Source organism: Corythoichthys intestinalis, chromosome 2 (genome assembly GCF_030265065.1).
Source record: "Corythoichthys intestinalis isolate RoL2023-P3 chromosome 2, ASM3026506v1, whole genome shotgun sequence".
NCBI classification, from domain to species: domain Eukaryota; kingdom Metazoa; phylum Chordata; class Actinopteri; order Syngnathiformes; family Syngnathidae; genus Corythoichthys; species Corythoichthys intestinalis.
In genome coordinates this window covers 76,548,750-76,566,949 of record NC_080396.1, presented here as the reverse complement: position 1 = coordinate 76,566,949, position 18,200 = coordinate 76,548,750, and the positions used below count along the sequence as shown (strand labels likewise).

Here is an 18,200-nt window from a genome sequence, read left to right as displayed (position 1 = left end):
CTATTATAAATCAGGGGTGACACAAGCCAATCATAATTGTATTCACGAGTTTGAGGCGGAGACATCAGGCATTCATCATCATATTGGTTGGTTGTCAACTTGTCAATCACTTCGAATCACCACTGTACTTTGACGAATGATAAACAGACACGCCCACCCTTAACTCACGAATTAGTTACTGGACGAGCGGCTAGCATTAGCATTGATTTCAAACTATGAATACACGGTCCGGGAAAATGTCCGACACCACTGTTAGCGGTGATACGAAAAATGCAGACTTAAATCCAGGTACTGTCGGGAGAAAGAAAAACAAGTCCACAGCGGTTACTTCCAGAAAAAAGAAAACTACACTAATGGACCATGCAGCGCACATGGACAACAATGATGGCGGTAAACAAGACTGCGTGTTATATTTTCATCAACGATTTTTGATCAAGTTAATTTTGATTGATATTTATGGATTGTACAATTCAACCAGATTAGTGAAGTGTCCACTGATAATTTTGTGGATGTACTGTATACGCGCGTAAATGTGCACGCACCTAAAACACGAGTTTAGTTGTATATTGGTGCGTGCGTGATTTGAAAAAGATTTAGCATATAAATGAGTTGCAAAACTTGGTGTAGGCCTAGTTTGTATAATTGTTATTTTCACATAGCAACACAGGGTTCACTCATTCAGAGCTGTACTGCAAGAGCATGCTGATCATAATTTTATTTTACCTTCACCTGGCTTTAATGATTAGAGAGCTATTTTTATTTTATAATTCTCTGTTCTATCATTCCAGATACTGAGGAAACTGTAGCCCCAACAGCATTTTTACGTACTGACAAGAAGCAACTTAAGTTCTTTGAGGCCGAGAAGAAGCAGCACAAAATCACACAAAAAATCAGTGACCTCAATGACACTGAGGAGAGAGGCTCCCTCTACCAAAAAGTGAGACAAGGTAAGTAGGCCTAAAGCTCTCTTGGAAAAACATGTTTTCACACCTGAAAAATATATATTATATAAAATCGATATACACAATTGAGTGGAAGAAAAGCCAAAATTTCATGGTAACAAGACCTTCATCTGAGTATGTTATTACCCAAACAATACACATGTACAATAATTACAGTACTTCCTAGAAGATATCATGTGTAGTACTGATTGACAGCAGATGCTTTCCGTCAAATTTATCACTATTTGATGAATCAATTAAATTGAACTTAACTGTTAAATGTAATGTTAAATGTAAAAAACAATGTATGTGAGTTGACTTCTATCATCGTAGTAATGCATTTGGTATTGTATTTTCTATTATGTTGTAGATACAGATGATTGTGGGACAATTGACACATTTTCCTCGGCCAACTCTTCTTCTGATGCATCTCCATCCTCCTTCATCTCTGCATCCTGCAGTACATCCAGCTCATCTTCATCCTCCTCATCCAGCTCCTCATCAACTGATTCTTCTGATTCAGACAACAAATCAAAAAGACGAAGGAAGAAAAAGAAGCACCACCACCGGAGTCACAAGAAAAAGGACAAAAGAAAGAAAAAGGACAAGAAAAAAAGCCAACACGGCAAGCAAAGAGGTAAGAATATCAAGTTTTATTTTCTAAAATGTACTTCCTAGTAGCTTTATTTTCTTCACTTATTCACTTGCTCTGTGCCCATGTAATGTTCATTACTTTTTGCAACCACTTTGCATCTACTACGTATTTCTCTGTTTCAATTCACTACTTGTGTTTTTGTTATACTAAACCAAATTTGTTCCTGTTTAAGCACGTCATCCTGAGGAGGCCATCAAGAGATACAAGAAAGTCCTTAAGGCGTACAAGAAAGGAAGAAAGTTGAGTGTGGCATATCGAAAGGTTGGTGTTGATCGGAACACCATCGTCGCCAGTGCCCCAATCTGTGAGCTGGCTGTCGTAGCCCCGAAGAAATACAAGGAGTTGAGGATTGCTCACATGCCACAGCAACGACTGCTGGACTTTGCAAAAAACTGTCTGGAGGTGTTGATTAATGATCCAAACCTTTTGAGGGATGTTGAAAACCAAAAGAAAAAGGGAAAACATTCCTTTTTCTAAGAAAGCTTAGGTGTTGTGGCTTTGCGCAAGGTGCCGTAGAGCAGTTCGGTTGTAGCCTGGGTTGGGTATAGAGGTTCCAAGATGTTAATATAAAAAATGCCAATGGCTTGAGTTTGCACAAATAGTGTTTGATCCTCATATGCTTGTATACCATATACAGTAGTTTTGTATACTGCTGTTTGTTTGTTGTTTTTGTTGTATGTGTGTATCCAGGTATTAACCACGTGTTCAGCAATTCAAATGTGTGTCGTGTTTCGTGTATCTGGGTATTAAACACATGTTCAGCATTTCAAATGTGTGTAGCGTTTTGTGTATCAGGGTATTAAACACATGTTCAGCATTTCAAATGAGTGTTGTGTTTCTTTGGTAAAATACGGCAGACACAAAGGCCTATGGGTAGAACAATCATAGGCAGAAAACCTTAATATTTTAAATATCGCATCAAATTTTGTACTTGTTCAACCTATTTGCTGTTCTTCGAAGTTTAGCAGATGGTTAGCAAACTATTAATACCTGATCTGTAAAGTGTGGGTTAATATATTAGTTATAAGCTTATGCATGTTATTGGACGTTATTCTAAAGTTGCACTTGTTCCTCATTTACTAACAGTTAAGAAATGAGGAGTAGTTGCAACTTTAGAATAACGTTCCAATAACATAAATAAACTAACAAATGATACTTAATAAGTCATTTGTTAGCAAGTTACTAATAGCTTATTAATTGTATATTACTGATTAAAGGTGCCAGTATAAATCATTGACACAAAGTTTACAAGTCATTTATTACTGATTAACCACCAATTTATTGATGATATATTAACTATCTATAAGCATCATTACAAAGGCTTAACAAACTTTTAACTAACACTTAACAGATCAACAATAAGTCATTTAATAACTGTTTACTAATGATCTATTAACTAGTTATAACGGATAGTTATTATAAAGTGTTACCTTATTTTCTATTAGAATTTGATGCTATTTTGAAAGTGCAGTCTTGGCAAGCCAAAATAAATATTATTGTTAGCATGAACACGTGTTTCTTTGTTTTACATCCTGTAAAACGTATTCTGCAATCCATGAAATGTTCGTAAATGTTCGTTTACTCGATTATTCGAATTAAAAATAGATTAATCGATTATAATAATTGATGGTTGCAGCCCTAATAAGTATCAAAATAGATGTATGTATGTATGTTTATAAATATACTGTAAATAATACATTTATGAACACTAAACCAGTGGAACGCTGCATTAGAACAGCAAGGAGTAGGGAAAAACAACAACATATTGATGATTATTCACTGGTTTTGCAGTCAACGTATTTCATGACATATGAAAATTGACTCTGAATATGCCCTAACAATAATAAAACCTTCAAGTCAAGCGCCCCAATAAACAAATCCCAAATGTTTGCCTTGAACAACTGCTGATGAAATCTGTACCTCCCAGCGGAGGCGAATCTATTTTATGCGGAGTGAAATGACTCCCAGAGCAGACTTCATTTTGGTTCACCTCAGCAATCTGAAATCAATGTCACTAAGGGGTTTTAAACTGTCACTCAGCTTGGCCTCCTACTTCCTCCCTCCTGTCAGATGACGCTATGCTTCCCATAGAGCCAGTTGATTAAAAAGACATTTGAAAAGCAAAGGGGGGGAAAAATAGTCTCGCATTTGTCCCTGACAATAAATTCGTTCATTTTCTGGACTGTGAGACAGTGTGAGCAATTTGGAAGGAAATGTGTTAATTCCAATAACATCTGTCATCTTTCTGACCGGACAGCCTTGCCATCAGCAATGTTACGGACATCCGGGAAGATCCACAGTGAGGTAATTATTGTTCTAAAACTGCGTCGGGTTTTGAATCTCAGCCAAACGGTTGCCTGCAAGTGAAGGCTGACTGTTTCCTTTGAAAGGAAGAATGATTATGACATCTGGGAATGTATTAAGGAGGACCTTGTTTTATTTTATTTTTTTCTTGAATGAAAGCAAAACCAGAGACTCGAGTATGATAAGTCAATTCATCTTAGCCATGATTGCCAAGAAATACTCAAGTAAAACCACGCTTGTCATCATATATCCCTTTAGGGAACTAAATAAAAAGAAAGATGACATCATTTCATCTGACACGGACCCGACTGAAAGAATCTGTAGTCATACTGTGAAAATGGCATCCTAGATATGAATGACCCATCGAAAAGGCACATAAATAAAACAGAGAAACGAGGTATAACTGTAACAATTGTTTTTACATGTGAAGGAAAGAAATTAAAGTGGTTCATAGGTGAAGTCAGCGTACAAGATGACAAATTTAACTGCAAAACAAGCACTGGTAATTCAATAGGGAAGTTTCTGGTTTCCCATTTGTACAATAATTATCTCTTACAACTGCATATTACAATACACATGCTTGCAGTATTAGCACTTGAATTACGAGTACACAAAAACGTATACTAGTAGTACTAGTACAGGTAATTGTAGTACAAGCACACGTGCTTGAAGTACAAGTACAGATAAGTACGTGTGCTTGAAGTACAAGTGTACATGAGTAGGGATGGGAATCGAGAACTGATTCTAGTTCCGTGTGTTCCGATTCCATGGAATCGTTTGGCAATTTATCTAACGATTCTCTTATCGAGTCCAACCAGCATGATTTGCGTTTCGGAATTCATGCGTGTTATACACTTTCGCTTCGACAAGCACGGCTACATAATTACTCATGGAGAGACTTTACATCAAGTGTAACCTGGAGAGAACCGTCACTGAGTGATTATGCATTGGCTTTCACAGACCAAGTAATTATTCATGAGTCTACTTAAATAAATGGTGATTTTTCCCCAAAAGTCTATTAATGAGTCTATCGTATTCCTCGTTGAATACTCTATAAGAAAAATATAACATATGCATCTAAAATAATCCTAAACGATTTTATTAGCAATTTTAATACTCCTGTTAGAAAGATTCCATGGGTATGCGCTCGTTCCCATGGCAACCAGTCAGTTCCTGTTATTATTCTACGTCATGCGTGCTGCGTATTCTGGGACCGAAAATGTTAGGGCCTTGGCCCCGCCTTCCTGAGACCTGGCCCACCTTGGGCAGGTGTGAGTGTTTTTAGCTGATTACAGGTCAGACGAGTGGAGCGGCCACAGCTGAGGGCAATGAACATCAGCCAGCTTTAAAAGCCCAGCAGACGCTCCACCTCGTCGCCCGACCAACTCGTCTGCTTCACACGTCAGTTGTATCACGCTCTCTATATGATATCTTTGATCACCGGCTTACGACTACATTGCTCTCGTCCCAGGTCCTGCTGTGTGCGCGCCCCTCATCGGATTCCATGCCTGCTTCCTTTCCGAGCCTCCTCGTCCTACGCCAGATCAACAACCAAGCAATCTACACCAGCCACTTCCTTGTGATCACCAATAAAATACTACTCGCCACAATCCTCGTGTGTCTGCATTTGGATCCCTTCTCGAGACCACTGATAATCTCCCTTGATCTGGGGCTCCATGCAAGATCTTACCCCATGGCGTCAAAATGATAACAAGAATGGTGAGCAAAAATCCCAGAACCACACGGGGGGACCTAGTGAATGACCTACAGAGAGCTGGGACCACAGTAACAAAAGTTACTATCAGTAACACAATGCGCTGCCAGGGACTGAAATCCTGCACTGCCAGACGTGTACCCCTGCTGAAGCCAGTACACGTCCAGGCCCGTTTGTGGTTAGCTTAAAAGCATTTGGATGATCCAGAAGAGGACTGGGAGAAGGGGTTATGGTCAGATGAAACCAAAATAGAACTTTTTGGTAAAAACACAGGTTCTCGTTTTTGGAGGAGAAAGGATACTCAATTGGATCTGAAGAACACCATACCCACTGTAAAGCATGGGGATGGAAACATCATGCTTTGGGGCTGTTTTCCTGCAAAGGGACCAGGACGTCTGATCTGTGTAAAGTAAAGAATGAATGGGGCCATGTATCGAGAGATTTTGAGTGAAAATCTCCTTCCATCAGCAAGGGCATTGCAGATGAGACGTGGCTGGGTCTTTCAGCATGACAATGATCCCAAACACACAGCTAGGGCAACAAAGGAGTGGCTTCGTAAGAAGCATTTCAAGGTCCTGGAGTGGCCTAGCCAGTCTCCAGATCTCAACCCCATAGAAAATCTGTGGAGGGAGTTGAAAGTCCGTGTTGCCCAATGACAGCCCCAAAACATCACTGCTCTAGAGGAGGTCTGCATGGAGGAATGGGCCAAAATGCCAGCAGCAGTGTGTGAAAAGCTTGTGAAGAGTTACAGAAAACGTTTGGCCTCCGTTATTGCCAACAAAGGGTACATAACCAAGTATTGAGATGAACTTTTGGTATTGACCAAATACTTATTTTCCACCATGATTTGCAAATAAATTCTTTAAAAATTAATGTGATTTTCTATTTTTTTCCCCACATTCTGTCTCTCATGGTTGAGGTTTACCCATGTTGACAATTACAGGCCTCTCTAATATTTTCAAGTGGGAGAACTTGCACGATTAGTGGTTGACCAAATACTTATTTTCCGCACTGTAAGTAAATGTACTTGTTGTAGTACAAGTACACTGCCTATATACATATACTTGCGTTATTTCTGCAACCTTAGTTCACAAAGCCTACAAAGCTGTGGCAACCTGGACGAAGACAAAGAACTTATCTCATAATTGACTGAATGGTGGAGGGCGGGATATTCGTTGTAAACACAATCAAAACATTAATTTTTACAGGCTAACAGTGGGCTTTTAAAATGGGGAAATCTTGGTTTAACCATTTAGAACCATGTGTTCGAAGTATTTCCACAAAATATTATTAATAATTTTTTTAAATGACTACTGAAATATTAGGGCCATTTAATGAGTAATTACAGTGCCAATCTTACATATTGCACCTTTTAGAAGTACCAACAGTTAAAGTCCAGTATGTGTCTAGTGGTGGGTGCCTTAGTGATAGTCAAGCGGTGAACAGTTGAAAAGGTAATCAGCTAATCAGAAACACTAGTACAATATATTCCTCAATGACTTTCAAGTCCATTAAATCTGTAAACTAGACTAATAAAGCGGGTCGATCACAACTTGAAAAGTTATTTTTCCTAATCTGATTCATCATTTGCCTGGTCTTCCCTTAGGCGGCACACTGAATCTGCCAAGATGTATTACAATGAACTGGTTCAGTGTACCAATTTTAAGACATTAATATTAACCTACAAAGACAGTGAGAACTTTATATTATAGCATTTTACAAATGCCAGGTAATTACAGAGCAGACTTTCATGCCATGATGTGAAAAGATTATGTTTAAAATTATTCCACTATAATTGTACTCCTGATTGAGAATGTAATGTGTTACCTTCATAAAATTAAAATTTTGGATTAGTTCAAGTAGAAAAAAAAAGAAAAAAATAAAGTTGAAAGATTGTTTTTCCGAATGCTATACAATTTGCATGTACACCAAAACGATTGCCCAGAACAAATAAGGTAAAGAACAGAGACAGTGAGAGACAAATGCCGGGATTTGAAAGACATGGAGCCGATGGAGCCAAATTAACAGCCTGAAGTCCCAGTGGGAGCAGTTAGGACAGAGAAAAAGGAAACAACAGGGAGAGAAGAGAAAGAAATTCATTATGTGCAGCAGTGGCCATGTCATGACATTTGCCTGTGGGAGAACAAATCAAGACAGCAGGAAAAAGAAACATGAGGGGAGATGGGAGAGGTGTGAGCTTGAAAACATCAATGTGTTTAGTGTGTAGCTGTGGCCTCCTCACTTTCTACAGTAAATTGGATTGAATTTGGATAGGAAGGTAGGTATATCGTTTATACGTCGCTCCGGCAGATACACTGCTGGGCAAAAGTATTAGCACCCTAGCAATTCTGTCAAATATTGCTCAATTTCTCCCATAAAAGGGTTGCAATTACAAATGCTTTGGTAGTAATATCTTCATATATTTTTGCTTGCAATGAAAAAGCACAGAGGAAAATGAAAAAAATAAATTAAATCATTATCATTTCATACAAAACTCCAAAAATGGGCTGGACAAAAGTATTGGCACCATCAGCCTAATACTTGGAAGCACAACCTTTAGACAAAACTGCGAACAACCGCTTCCGGTATCCATCAATGAGTTTCTTACTATTCTCTGCTGGAATTTTAGACCATTCTTCTTTGGCCAACTGCTCCAGGTCTCTGAGATTTGAAGGGTGCCTGCTCCAAACTACCATTTTCAGATCTCTCCGCAGGTGTTCTATGGAATTCAGGTCTGGACTCATTGCTGGACACTTTAGAGGTATCCAGTGCTTTTTCTCAAACCATTTTCTAGTGCTTTTTGAAGTGTGTTTTGGGTCATTGTCCTGCTGGAAGACTCACAACCTCTGAGGGAGACCCAGCTTTCTCACACTGGGCCTTAAATCATGTTGCAAAATTTGAGAGAGCTGATTGCAAGAGTTGGTGCGTCAATCTTGTGATAAGACGGCATTGCGTATCTCTTCTATTTCTTCTCATTAAACTATGGTGTGCTATTTATTTTATATTAGTAGTGTAGTCCTACCGTGAATATGAAAATTATACTATTTCCTGATTAATTATATTCCGTGTGTTAGAGTAATGCAAACAGTTAGACGGTGCCTACGAGAACCTGTACCATATGTATGTGTTAGACTATATATGTGTTAGACTAATGCAAACAATTATATGGTGTGTGCGATGACGATATCTTTTCCCCTTCAATCCCCCTCACGAGCCCCGACAGGGGATCGTAAAAACATGGATGTGGCCTTAGAACTTAGCTTTATCAAGTGGTGGAAGAAATGTAGCAATTGATGAACAGTTTAAACAGGGATGTGCGAAATTTGCAAGTCCCCCTCAGGACTCCTGTTAAGTACTCTTTAAAACAATATGATACCGCCTCAAAGGGTTAATCCTTGGTTGTCTTTGGTCCCGTGACTATAGGCATCAGCTCACAGTGCCCTCTTTGTACAGGTGCATTGAGACCGATTTTTCATGACCAATTAGACGGGCTACCAATCAAGTTAGTCCTGTCGCTAGGAAAAATGAGATATACATTCAGTTAAATTTGGCCCCATAAATAAAAATAAAGTTAATCTTTAGTTAGGAAAAATGAGAGACACACTAAGCTAAATTTGGTCCATTGAATGAAAACCTTTATATTAGGAAAAGTGAGAACTGTACTGAGTTAAATTTGGTCCAGTAAATAAAAATTTAAGTACTCCCCTTTTCCACTTCCGTAACGTTAGGGTCAACCACCACCTGTAGTAAGAGGGAACTGTGTGCAGGCCTGAACAAAAAGGAAGGCAACAGTGTGTCAAACACCTCAGAACAGCTTTTAAAGGAGGAAAAAGAACATCACTGACAAATTACTACATCTAAAAACATAACACAGCAAAAACATGCCCCCATTGATTAGAGAATGGTGAAAAAGCGGTACTGTACAAAAGCGGAATGTTGCAATACAGAAAAACTTGGACACAATGAACTCGAAACAAACGTCTTCACCTCTTACCAGTTGTTGAAAATGATGGACACAGACGCCTGTAGGCAAACTTTATTCCACCCCAATTACCAAAAAATGAATAAATATCCTAATCAAAAATATATATATAAAAATAATAAAAGTTATATTTTCCCCCCTTAATGACAAAAAATGGCTGAAGGCTAAAGAATAAAACTGGGACTTAAAAATGGCCCAAATCTACCGAGTACTATGATTTAGAACCTAACGAAAAAATAGTAGTCTTTGAACAAAAATCCCATGGACAAAAAATTAATCTATTGTGATTGTGGAAATATAAAACAACCCAGTGAACTTATATGACGTGTGTCGAGGAATTACAAAACCCAAATGTGACTGCAAAAGATGGAAAAAAGGTGACGGAAAAAATAAAACCCTATTACATAAACAATATGTATTCCTACCATTTACCAACAATGTCAGGGGCACCTTTCCACACCACATTTCTAACAGCAACATCCGCATGTGAAATCAATAAAAGGGAAAAAGGAAAGAAAATCCAAACCTTTTAGTGAAAAATAATATTAAAAAAGAACAAATAAACAAGAGCACTATAGCGACAGGGACCATGACGCTAAACCTATTTATTTCCATAATCAATTGTCGCTTCCTAGGAAATCAATGGGAATGGGAAAAAGGGTCCTTATTTTCTCCCAGTCCGGATCAGTCATGGTTGCCCTCCCCCTGAGTGGATCCCAGTGTAGCTGTAATCTCTTCAACTCAAAAGAATACAGAGCCGCCCACATCCTTTAAAACACTCACTAATTAAAGCATAGAACGATTTAGCCTATGTGTAGATCACCATGAGTTTAAAGTGTCGAAAATGTAATGTGGTACCTTCAGGAAAGTTAATCATTAGAAAGTGAAAATAAAATAATAAAAGTAAAGAATCTTAATCAAATACATCTGGGACTGTGTGGTGTATTTAAAATATATCACGTAATCACGTTTTAGTTTTTGCCTATGCTTGTCGAGACGTCTGAGGCAGGGTAATATCACTAACATTTAAATACTCTCTCAAACTCAAAAAGACCGGAAAACATTCACCTCGACAAAACACAGCATCATCAGCTGGGGTGAGTATATAACCGTGGGGACAGTCGTGACGGCTGTCCCTGGGCGATGAACCATTATTTTGAGAGCACCTGTTCTCACACAACCACCAGCTCACGGCTCGTGCGGTATCCGCATGTCGCAGCCCTGAGGGAATAGGTGGGGTCTGGAATCAAACCTTTGATCCTCCAACCATTGGCGATCCCTTCTCCCACCCGCACAACCGGTGGTCCGTGTGCCGGTGCGATGGCTCCGCATGTCACACCCAGCTCCAGCTCAGCTAGCGTTCAGAGTGAATGTCTTCCCATCCTGTCAACATACAAATCTGGTGTTTCAGGGGATCGATAAATAGAAATAAGGATAAACTTAAGAGTAGCCGATTTGTCATACTTACTTATCATAACCGGGCCTATTTGTAACCTTACCACCTGAAACGTCCCAACAGCACCCGTCTCGAACTCCAACATGTGATGTGGCAAATTATTATCCTTAAACCTTGAAATCTTTTGGGAAACAATGTGGTCAGGGAAAACCTTTAGATCGTTGTAATGGCCTCTGCGTGCTCCTAAAATGTGTCGTGTTATTAAAGCAATGTGTCAACCTCCATATGTCTAAATGAGATTATGAATAGTATTATGTTTATAATAATTTACTGTTTGTTGGGCCTAAGAACTGTATGTTTAGAGTTGAACAGACTGTACAAGTCAATAAAAATTTACAGTTATCCACATCCATATTAACTTTCAGTAATAATGTTGGTGTTATCTTGACCCACTTAACCCCCTCTAGCCATGCCCACAATTGCAATTGTGCATGCTATATCACTCATAGCTACTACTTAAAGTGCATTATGAAAACCCAGTCCATGTTATCATTCCCAATTTACATCAACTTGTGTGATACCCAAATTATCTAGACAAAATCAAAAATTATCCCCTATGGTGGTCTAAATACCATTATTTGAGATTCTAACGTTTCTTTTTTTAACAATAAGGTTAATAAATAATATTGATCGTCAACAACCCTAGTCACAAGGAATCATTTTGTCGAAAGATGGGAGTTATACATTCATTACTATGGGGTGTGGTTGTCTACTACAAGTTTAAACTGTTCAATGTTTACCAATGCAACAATCAACACAAAAACATTTTTATGTCTTATTATTTCCAGTTTACAAACCCCTCATGTCCAATTCAGATCCAAAACAAAGGCACTTAGCAATAATTAAAATATTAATGTCTTGGAAATTGATGCCTTTTCCTTTGTTTCTTATGTCGTTCAAAATATGTATCGTTTTCCCCTTTTATGAAACAATTAGGTCCCCAGAAAATAATTGCAAAATAACAAACCAGTGAATAGGATCAATAGAATAAATGCAAGCCAACCAGTTTTTTTTTTTTTTTTTTTTTTAAACAAATTAAACGATGTCCTCCAAACAGGCCAATATAAAATATAAAACTAGTAATTTGATAAAAAATGAAAAAAAAATGCAATACCAATATAAAAAATAGAATTCTTAGAAAAATTATAAAAAATGAAAAATACAGTTAGCATAGGAGTGAAAGTAAACAACGCTTTCTCCACTCCTCCTTTTTTTTTTTTTTTTTTTGAAAATTATTCACGCCCTTAAAAATTGAAAAAAAATCTGTTCTATAAAGGTATCAAAAGAAATGGAAAAATATCAAACGAGGGTAATTCCTCAAAAGATCAAAAATAAAAAATCAAAAAATCAAAGATAAAACCATAAAAATTGTCTTACACTGTGGAAATTGTATTTATAGGCAGTAGATTTGGAAATAATGATAAGTGTTCCGAAGTTAAAGTAACTCCTATCTACAGTGCCTTGCAAAAGTATTCGGCCCCCTTGAATCTTGCAACCTTTCGTCACATTTCAGGCCTCAAACATAAAGATATGAAATTTAATTTTTTTGTCAAGAATCAACAACAAGTGGGACACAATCGTGAAGTGGAACAACATTTATTGGATAATTTAAACTTTTTTAACAAATAAAAAACTGAAAAGTGGGGCGTGCAATATTATTCGGCCCCTTTACTTTCAGTGCAGCAAACTCACTCTAGAAGTTCAGTGAGGATCTCTGAATGATCCAATGTTGTCCTAAATGATCGATGATGATAAATAGAATCCACCTGTGTGTAATCAAGTCTCCGTATAAATGCACCTGCTCTGTGATAGTCTCAGGGTTCTGTTTAAAGTGCAGAGAGCATTATGAAAACCAAGGAACACACCAGGCAGGTCCGAGATACTGTTGTGGAGAAGTTTAAAGCCGGATTTGGATACAAAAAGATTTCCCAAGCTTTAAACATCTCAAAGAGCACTGTGCAAGCTATCATATTGAAATGGAAGCAGCATCAGACCACTGCAAATCTACCAAGACCCAGCCGTCCTTCCAAACTTTCTTCTAAAACAAGGAAAAAACTGATCAGAGATGCAGCCAAGAGGCCCATGATCACTCTGGATGAACTGCAGAGATCTACAGCTGAAGTGGGAGAGTCTGTCCATATGACAACAATCAGTCGTACACTGCACAAATCTGGCCTTTACGGAAGAGTGGCAAGAAGAAAGTCATTTCTCAAAGATATCCATAAAAGGTCTCGTTTAAAGTTTGCCACAAGCCACCTGGGAGACACACCAAACATGTGGAAGAAGGTGCTCTGGTCAGATGAAACCAAAATTGAACCTTTTGGCCACAATGCAAAACGATGTTTGGCGTAAAAGCAACACAGCTCATCACCCTGATCACACCATCCCCACTGTCAAACATGGTGGTGGCAGCATCATGGTTTGGGCCTGCTTTTCTTCAGCAGGGACAGGGAAGATGGTTAAAATTGACGGGAAGATGGATGCAGCCAAATACAGGAACATTCTGGAAGAAAACCTGTTGGTATCTGCACAAGACCTGAGACTGGGACGGAGATTTATCTTCCAACAGGACAATGATCCAAAACATAAAGCCAAATCTACAATGGAATGGTTCAAAAATAAACGTATCCAGGTGTTAGAATGGCCAAGTCAAAGTCCAGACCTGAATCCAATCGAGAATCTGTGGAAAGAGCTGAAGACTGCTGTTCACAAACACTCTCCATCCAACCTCACTGAGCTAGAGCTGTTTTGCAAGGAAGAATGGGCAAGAATGTCAGTATCTCGATGTGCAAAACCGATAGAAATATACCCCAAGCGACTTGCAGCTGTAATTGGAGCAAAAGGTTGCGCTACAAAGTATTAACGCAAGGGGGCCGAATAATATTGCACGCCCCACTTTTCAGTTTTTTATTTGTTAAAAAAGTTTAAATTATCCAATAAATTTTGTTCCACTTCACGATTGTGTCCCACTTGTTGTTGATTCTTGACAAAAAATTAAAATTTTATATCTTTATGTTTGAAGCCTGAAATGTGGCGAAAGGTTGCAAGGTTCAAGGGGGCCGAATACTTTTGCAAGGCACTGTAGATTCTATCTAATTATAGTTTACAGTCTCCGAGTATTATATTTAACATTTAGTATAAACAATTTCCCCGGCATAATAAATTGCATTCGGCACAATGCCAGTGTTTGTTTACGTTCTCAAACTTAGTTACTCCCCTCTTATGTAATTTGTTAATTAGATTTCTACTGTGGTCTTTCTCTTAAAAAATGGCTGCTAATTTCCTCCATAATTTCAAAGCAACAAACTTTACATACATTGGACTTGTCTTTTCATCCCAAATCATGAAATTGGTGAAAATGTTTTTTCCTTTATGGGTCTCAAGGATAGCCCCATTCTATCCGCAGGTCGCTAAAAGATTACATTTTAGTGAAATTTGGCATTTTCAAGTCCTTTAAAAAACCTGAATCAACTTTTACATTGTCCCGTATATTAAAATTAACACATGTAGGAGATTCTCCCTCCGCATTCTTTCGGGAGTCAATAGTGGCTAGGGAAGGACTATCTTATCTATTGTTTTACCAAAACAACCAGAGACTAGAGCTTGAGATGACCCACTTTAAAACTTTGCTCTCTCCTAAACTTTAACCCTTTAGGCAAAGCATCTCAAACCTAAATTAGCTTCTATAGACTCCAAATTAAACTTAACTACAAAATAAATCAAAAATCAGTTTTACCAAAGTGCAAAAGAAAAAGAAAATATATTAAATGAAATTATTTCCTTCAAAAGTCAACAATGAAAAGCAAATATCCAAGTTAAAATAAAAATAAAAATTAATAAGACTTACAATTTATCTCATTCTGGGAATGTTATCTCCGATGTAAATTTGGAATCGTGATAAGTGTTATGAAAGAACAATTTGCCCATTTTTTTTTTTAACTCCAAAGATGTTCTAGTTACTTTAAGGCAGGGGTGTCCAAACTTTTTGCAAAGGGGGCCAGATTTGGTGTGGTAAAAATGTGGGGGGCCGACCTTGGCTGACGTGCTTTACGTAGAACAATATATTTAAGCAAATTCTAGCAAGCCATTCCGTGTGTCACATTTGCTTTATTATTTTTTTTTAAATTAATAATTTCAACAATCTCGCAACTAGCCTTTGTGTCGTTCTCTTCCGACTCTTGGGCTCTTGCTGTAAAATTCAACTAGCTTCAAGTTGCTTTAATTTCTCAATACGTATCTTCCCTGTAATCTTGTCGTACATGGCAGCGTGTCTTGTTTGGTCATATCGCCTCACATTGAACTCTATGAAAACAGCGACTGTCTCTTTGCAAATGAGGCAGACACAGTTGTTGCATATTTTAGTAAAGAAATAGTCGATTTTCCACCAATCCTTGAATTGTCGGCAGTCAACTTTTTGTTGCCATTTTAGATTTTAAATTGGGAGTAAAGGGTCACATGGGGTAATGTTGCTTTGAGTGCTGCTGCCTTTTAGTGGGTAAATGAGGAGCAGCATTTAGTGTGTAAGCCACTTCATATGCTGGTAGCAGTACTGCTGACCAATTTATTAAGTGTATGTGCGGGCCAGACGTTATTGATTTTATGACAGAGGCTGGGGGCCGGATGAAATTTGACCAAGGGCCGCATTTGGCCCCCGGGCCGGACTTTGGACATGTCTGCTTTAAGGGGTGTTACGATTGTCAATTAGCTGAAATATTTACAATTCTTATATTACCTTATTACAGGTTTTATAATCGCTCCGTATTTAGTAATTTGTCAATTAAATTTGGTCGTGGCCTGTCTCGACAAAGTTGGCCACTTATTTCCTACTATATTTTCATAACAGCAAAAATTAGGTCAATTATAATTGTCTTCTTATCTCAGAACTAAAATCGATAAAGCTATACTGTTGTTCTTTGGATCACAGCTGAATTCACGTGAGTGTGAGCCCGTTGGCAACCCGCCCTACGCCGCCCCATCGCAACTGAGGTCCCCCACCCATGCGCCCCCAATCACATCCAGCCACACACGAATCCCATCAAACATGCAATAGCCACGCGGATGAGCGGAGACGCCGAGCGGGTGCCACCTGAGGGCCGTGGCCTCCCCCAGCCAGCCCAGGGGGAGGAGGGGCGAGCCAGCGCAGCCCATCCCTCCTCCCACAGCCCAGCAAAGGGGCCATCGTGACCCCCCAGGGATCCAGCGTGGTACCTTGGGTCACCCGCGCCCCAATCAACCGGCCTTCAGGGATGGGAAGAGGGGACGCACCACCGACCCCCACACCCACCCCCGTCCGCCCACCCAGCCGACGAGCCGCAGCCCCCCAACCAGCACAGAACATCGCGGGACCCCCAAGGACCCACCAAGCGCAGGGCAGGGCCCCCACCGGAGCCGGCGACACCCAGCAGAGACACCGGCATCAAGCCAGCGATCCGCGCCGGACCTCAGGGCGAATACCCAGACAGAGAAGATAGGGGAAGGCAGAAGTAGGAGAACGCCGAGGAGCCGCCATGGGGTGACACGAGACCGGAGCCCCAACCTCCCCCAACTCCGGTGGAAGGCAGCCCAGGCAGAGAGGAGGCCATGCCCCTGGAGACACGCCACAGAGAAAAAGTGTGGAACCCACCTACCACCCTATTACTGATTTACGCGATTTCGACTCTACGACCCCGGAGTCTCGTCAAACAGTTCCTAATTCTACCTCACAGTATCTTTTATTTTACTTTACTTTATGAGTATGACTTGTTCTGTCCTCACTAAAGGTGACATTGTTCAGCTTGACAGACAGCAAACAAAGCAATTGTGCTTTCTGAAGTTTTTTACGTCCTCCACTATTGACAATTTGTAAAGCTGTAACACACATGTCTGTTCAAAACAACATGCATTTTAACAATAAAACACGACACAAAACGACTGATGTTCAAACGTCCATCTAGTCCGATCAATATGTAAATTTAGTAGATTACGTTAGCCTAATTTGCGTCACAAAAGTAAGATAGCTTAAATGGTACAAATGCTAACATATTTACAAATCTCATAGCAACTCGCTCAAACGTAACTCCACAAACTGTAGCTGTAAACTAAATTACAAATGCATACGTAAACATATATTAGCTGAAACAACTAACAGTCTTATGTGGGCCAAACCAGAGCGCGGCTATCCTTTATCCAGTCAGAAGTCTGAGTCTGCTTCTCAGTCATAAGGTGACAGTATCGCCAGACCCAACGCTACCACCAGAGGGCAGTGTATCATCTACCATTAAACAAAATACAATAACTTTGGACTTTTTGAATAGATATTTTGAAATTTGAAAGTGTCAATTCCGACTTAAGTGGAAATTTGGGTTACGTCGCCAGCGTAGGAAAGGAACCCGTTCATAACCTGGGGACTACCTGTATCGTTTATTCACGGTATAGCATTCCTGTTAGTGCAGTTCCATCTAGTGGATGCATAACGCAACCCTAACCACGACTAGTACTGCGTCTTATAATATGAGACACCGTATATATGAAAAGTTTTGAAATAGGTCATTCATCGAGGGTGAACTTTATACTCCGATGTGCCTTCTAGTAAATGTCATCTGTAAAAGTAGCGCAATATGTCACCTTTTCAATACATTTCACTGCTGATTGGAAATTCGCGCAGTGGTTGGCCAACAGTGAGATTCAAAATAGTACCTTTGAGGCTGGTGTGCTTTTTGATGCTGGGAAATGATTTGCGACCCATGGAACAGCATGGGGGAATGCACTTTCCAATAATTACGATATAGCATCGTTATAAGATTTATTTTACGTATCAACAAAGAGTCAATTTCTCCTTCCACACGCAGCGTCCATATGAACCAATTAGAATAGCAAACAGATACAACATAAACAAATAGGTTTTCTCCACTTCCTATTAACTAAGGGGCTTGTCTATGATGAGTTGCCTGTGAGCTATTTATTTTTGCTGTTCTAATTGTAAAGTTAATGAGGGTTATTATTGTAAATGATAACAAGAGATTTTTCATTACATTTCATTCATTCCCATACATCGACTTTGAATTTTTTGATGCCGCTGCTCATGGAGACTCATATATGCATAAGGGAGGGGCCTGTTTTGGTTTTAGGTCGCTAGTGGCTTTGGTTTTGAAAATATTTGAATTTTAAAG

At 39.2% G+C, this 18,200-nt stretch overlaps 1 protein-coding gene across 1 annotated transcript; it reads left to right on the top strand.

Annotated features, from left to right (window-relative positions):
• The first annotated feature begins 236 nt into the window (after positions 1–236).
• Positions 237–16,539, top strand: LOC130929691 (coiled-coil domain-containing protein 106-like). Its single transcript, XM_057857081.1, has 5 exons — positions 237–288; positions 789–947; positions 1,312–1,578; positions 1,769–1,998; positions 16,297–16,539. Exons 1-5 carry the CDS (start codon positions 237–239, stop codon positions 16,537–16,539), a joined length of 951 nt encoding a protein of 316 aa, XP_057713064.1.
• Positions 16,540–18,200: the final 1,661 nt, after the last annotated feature.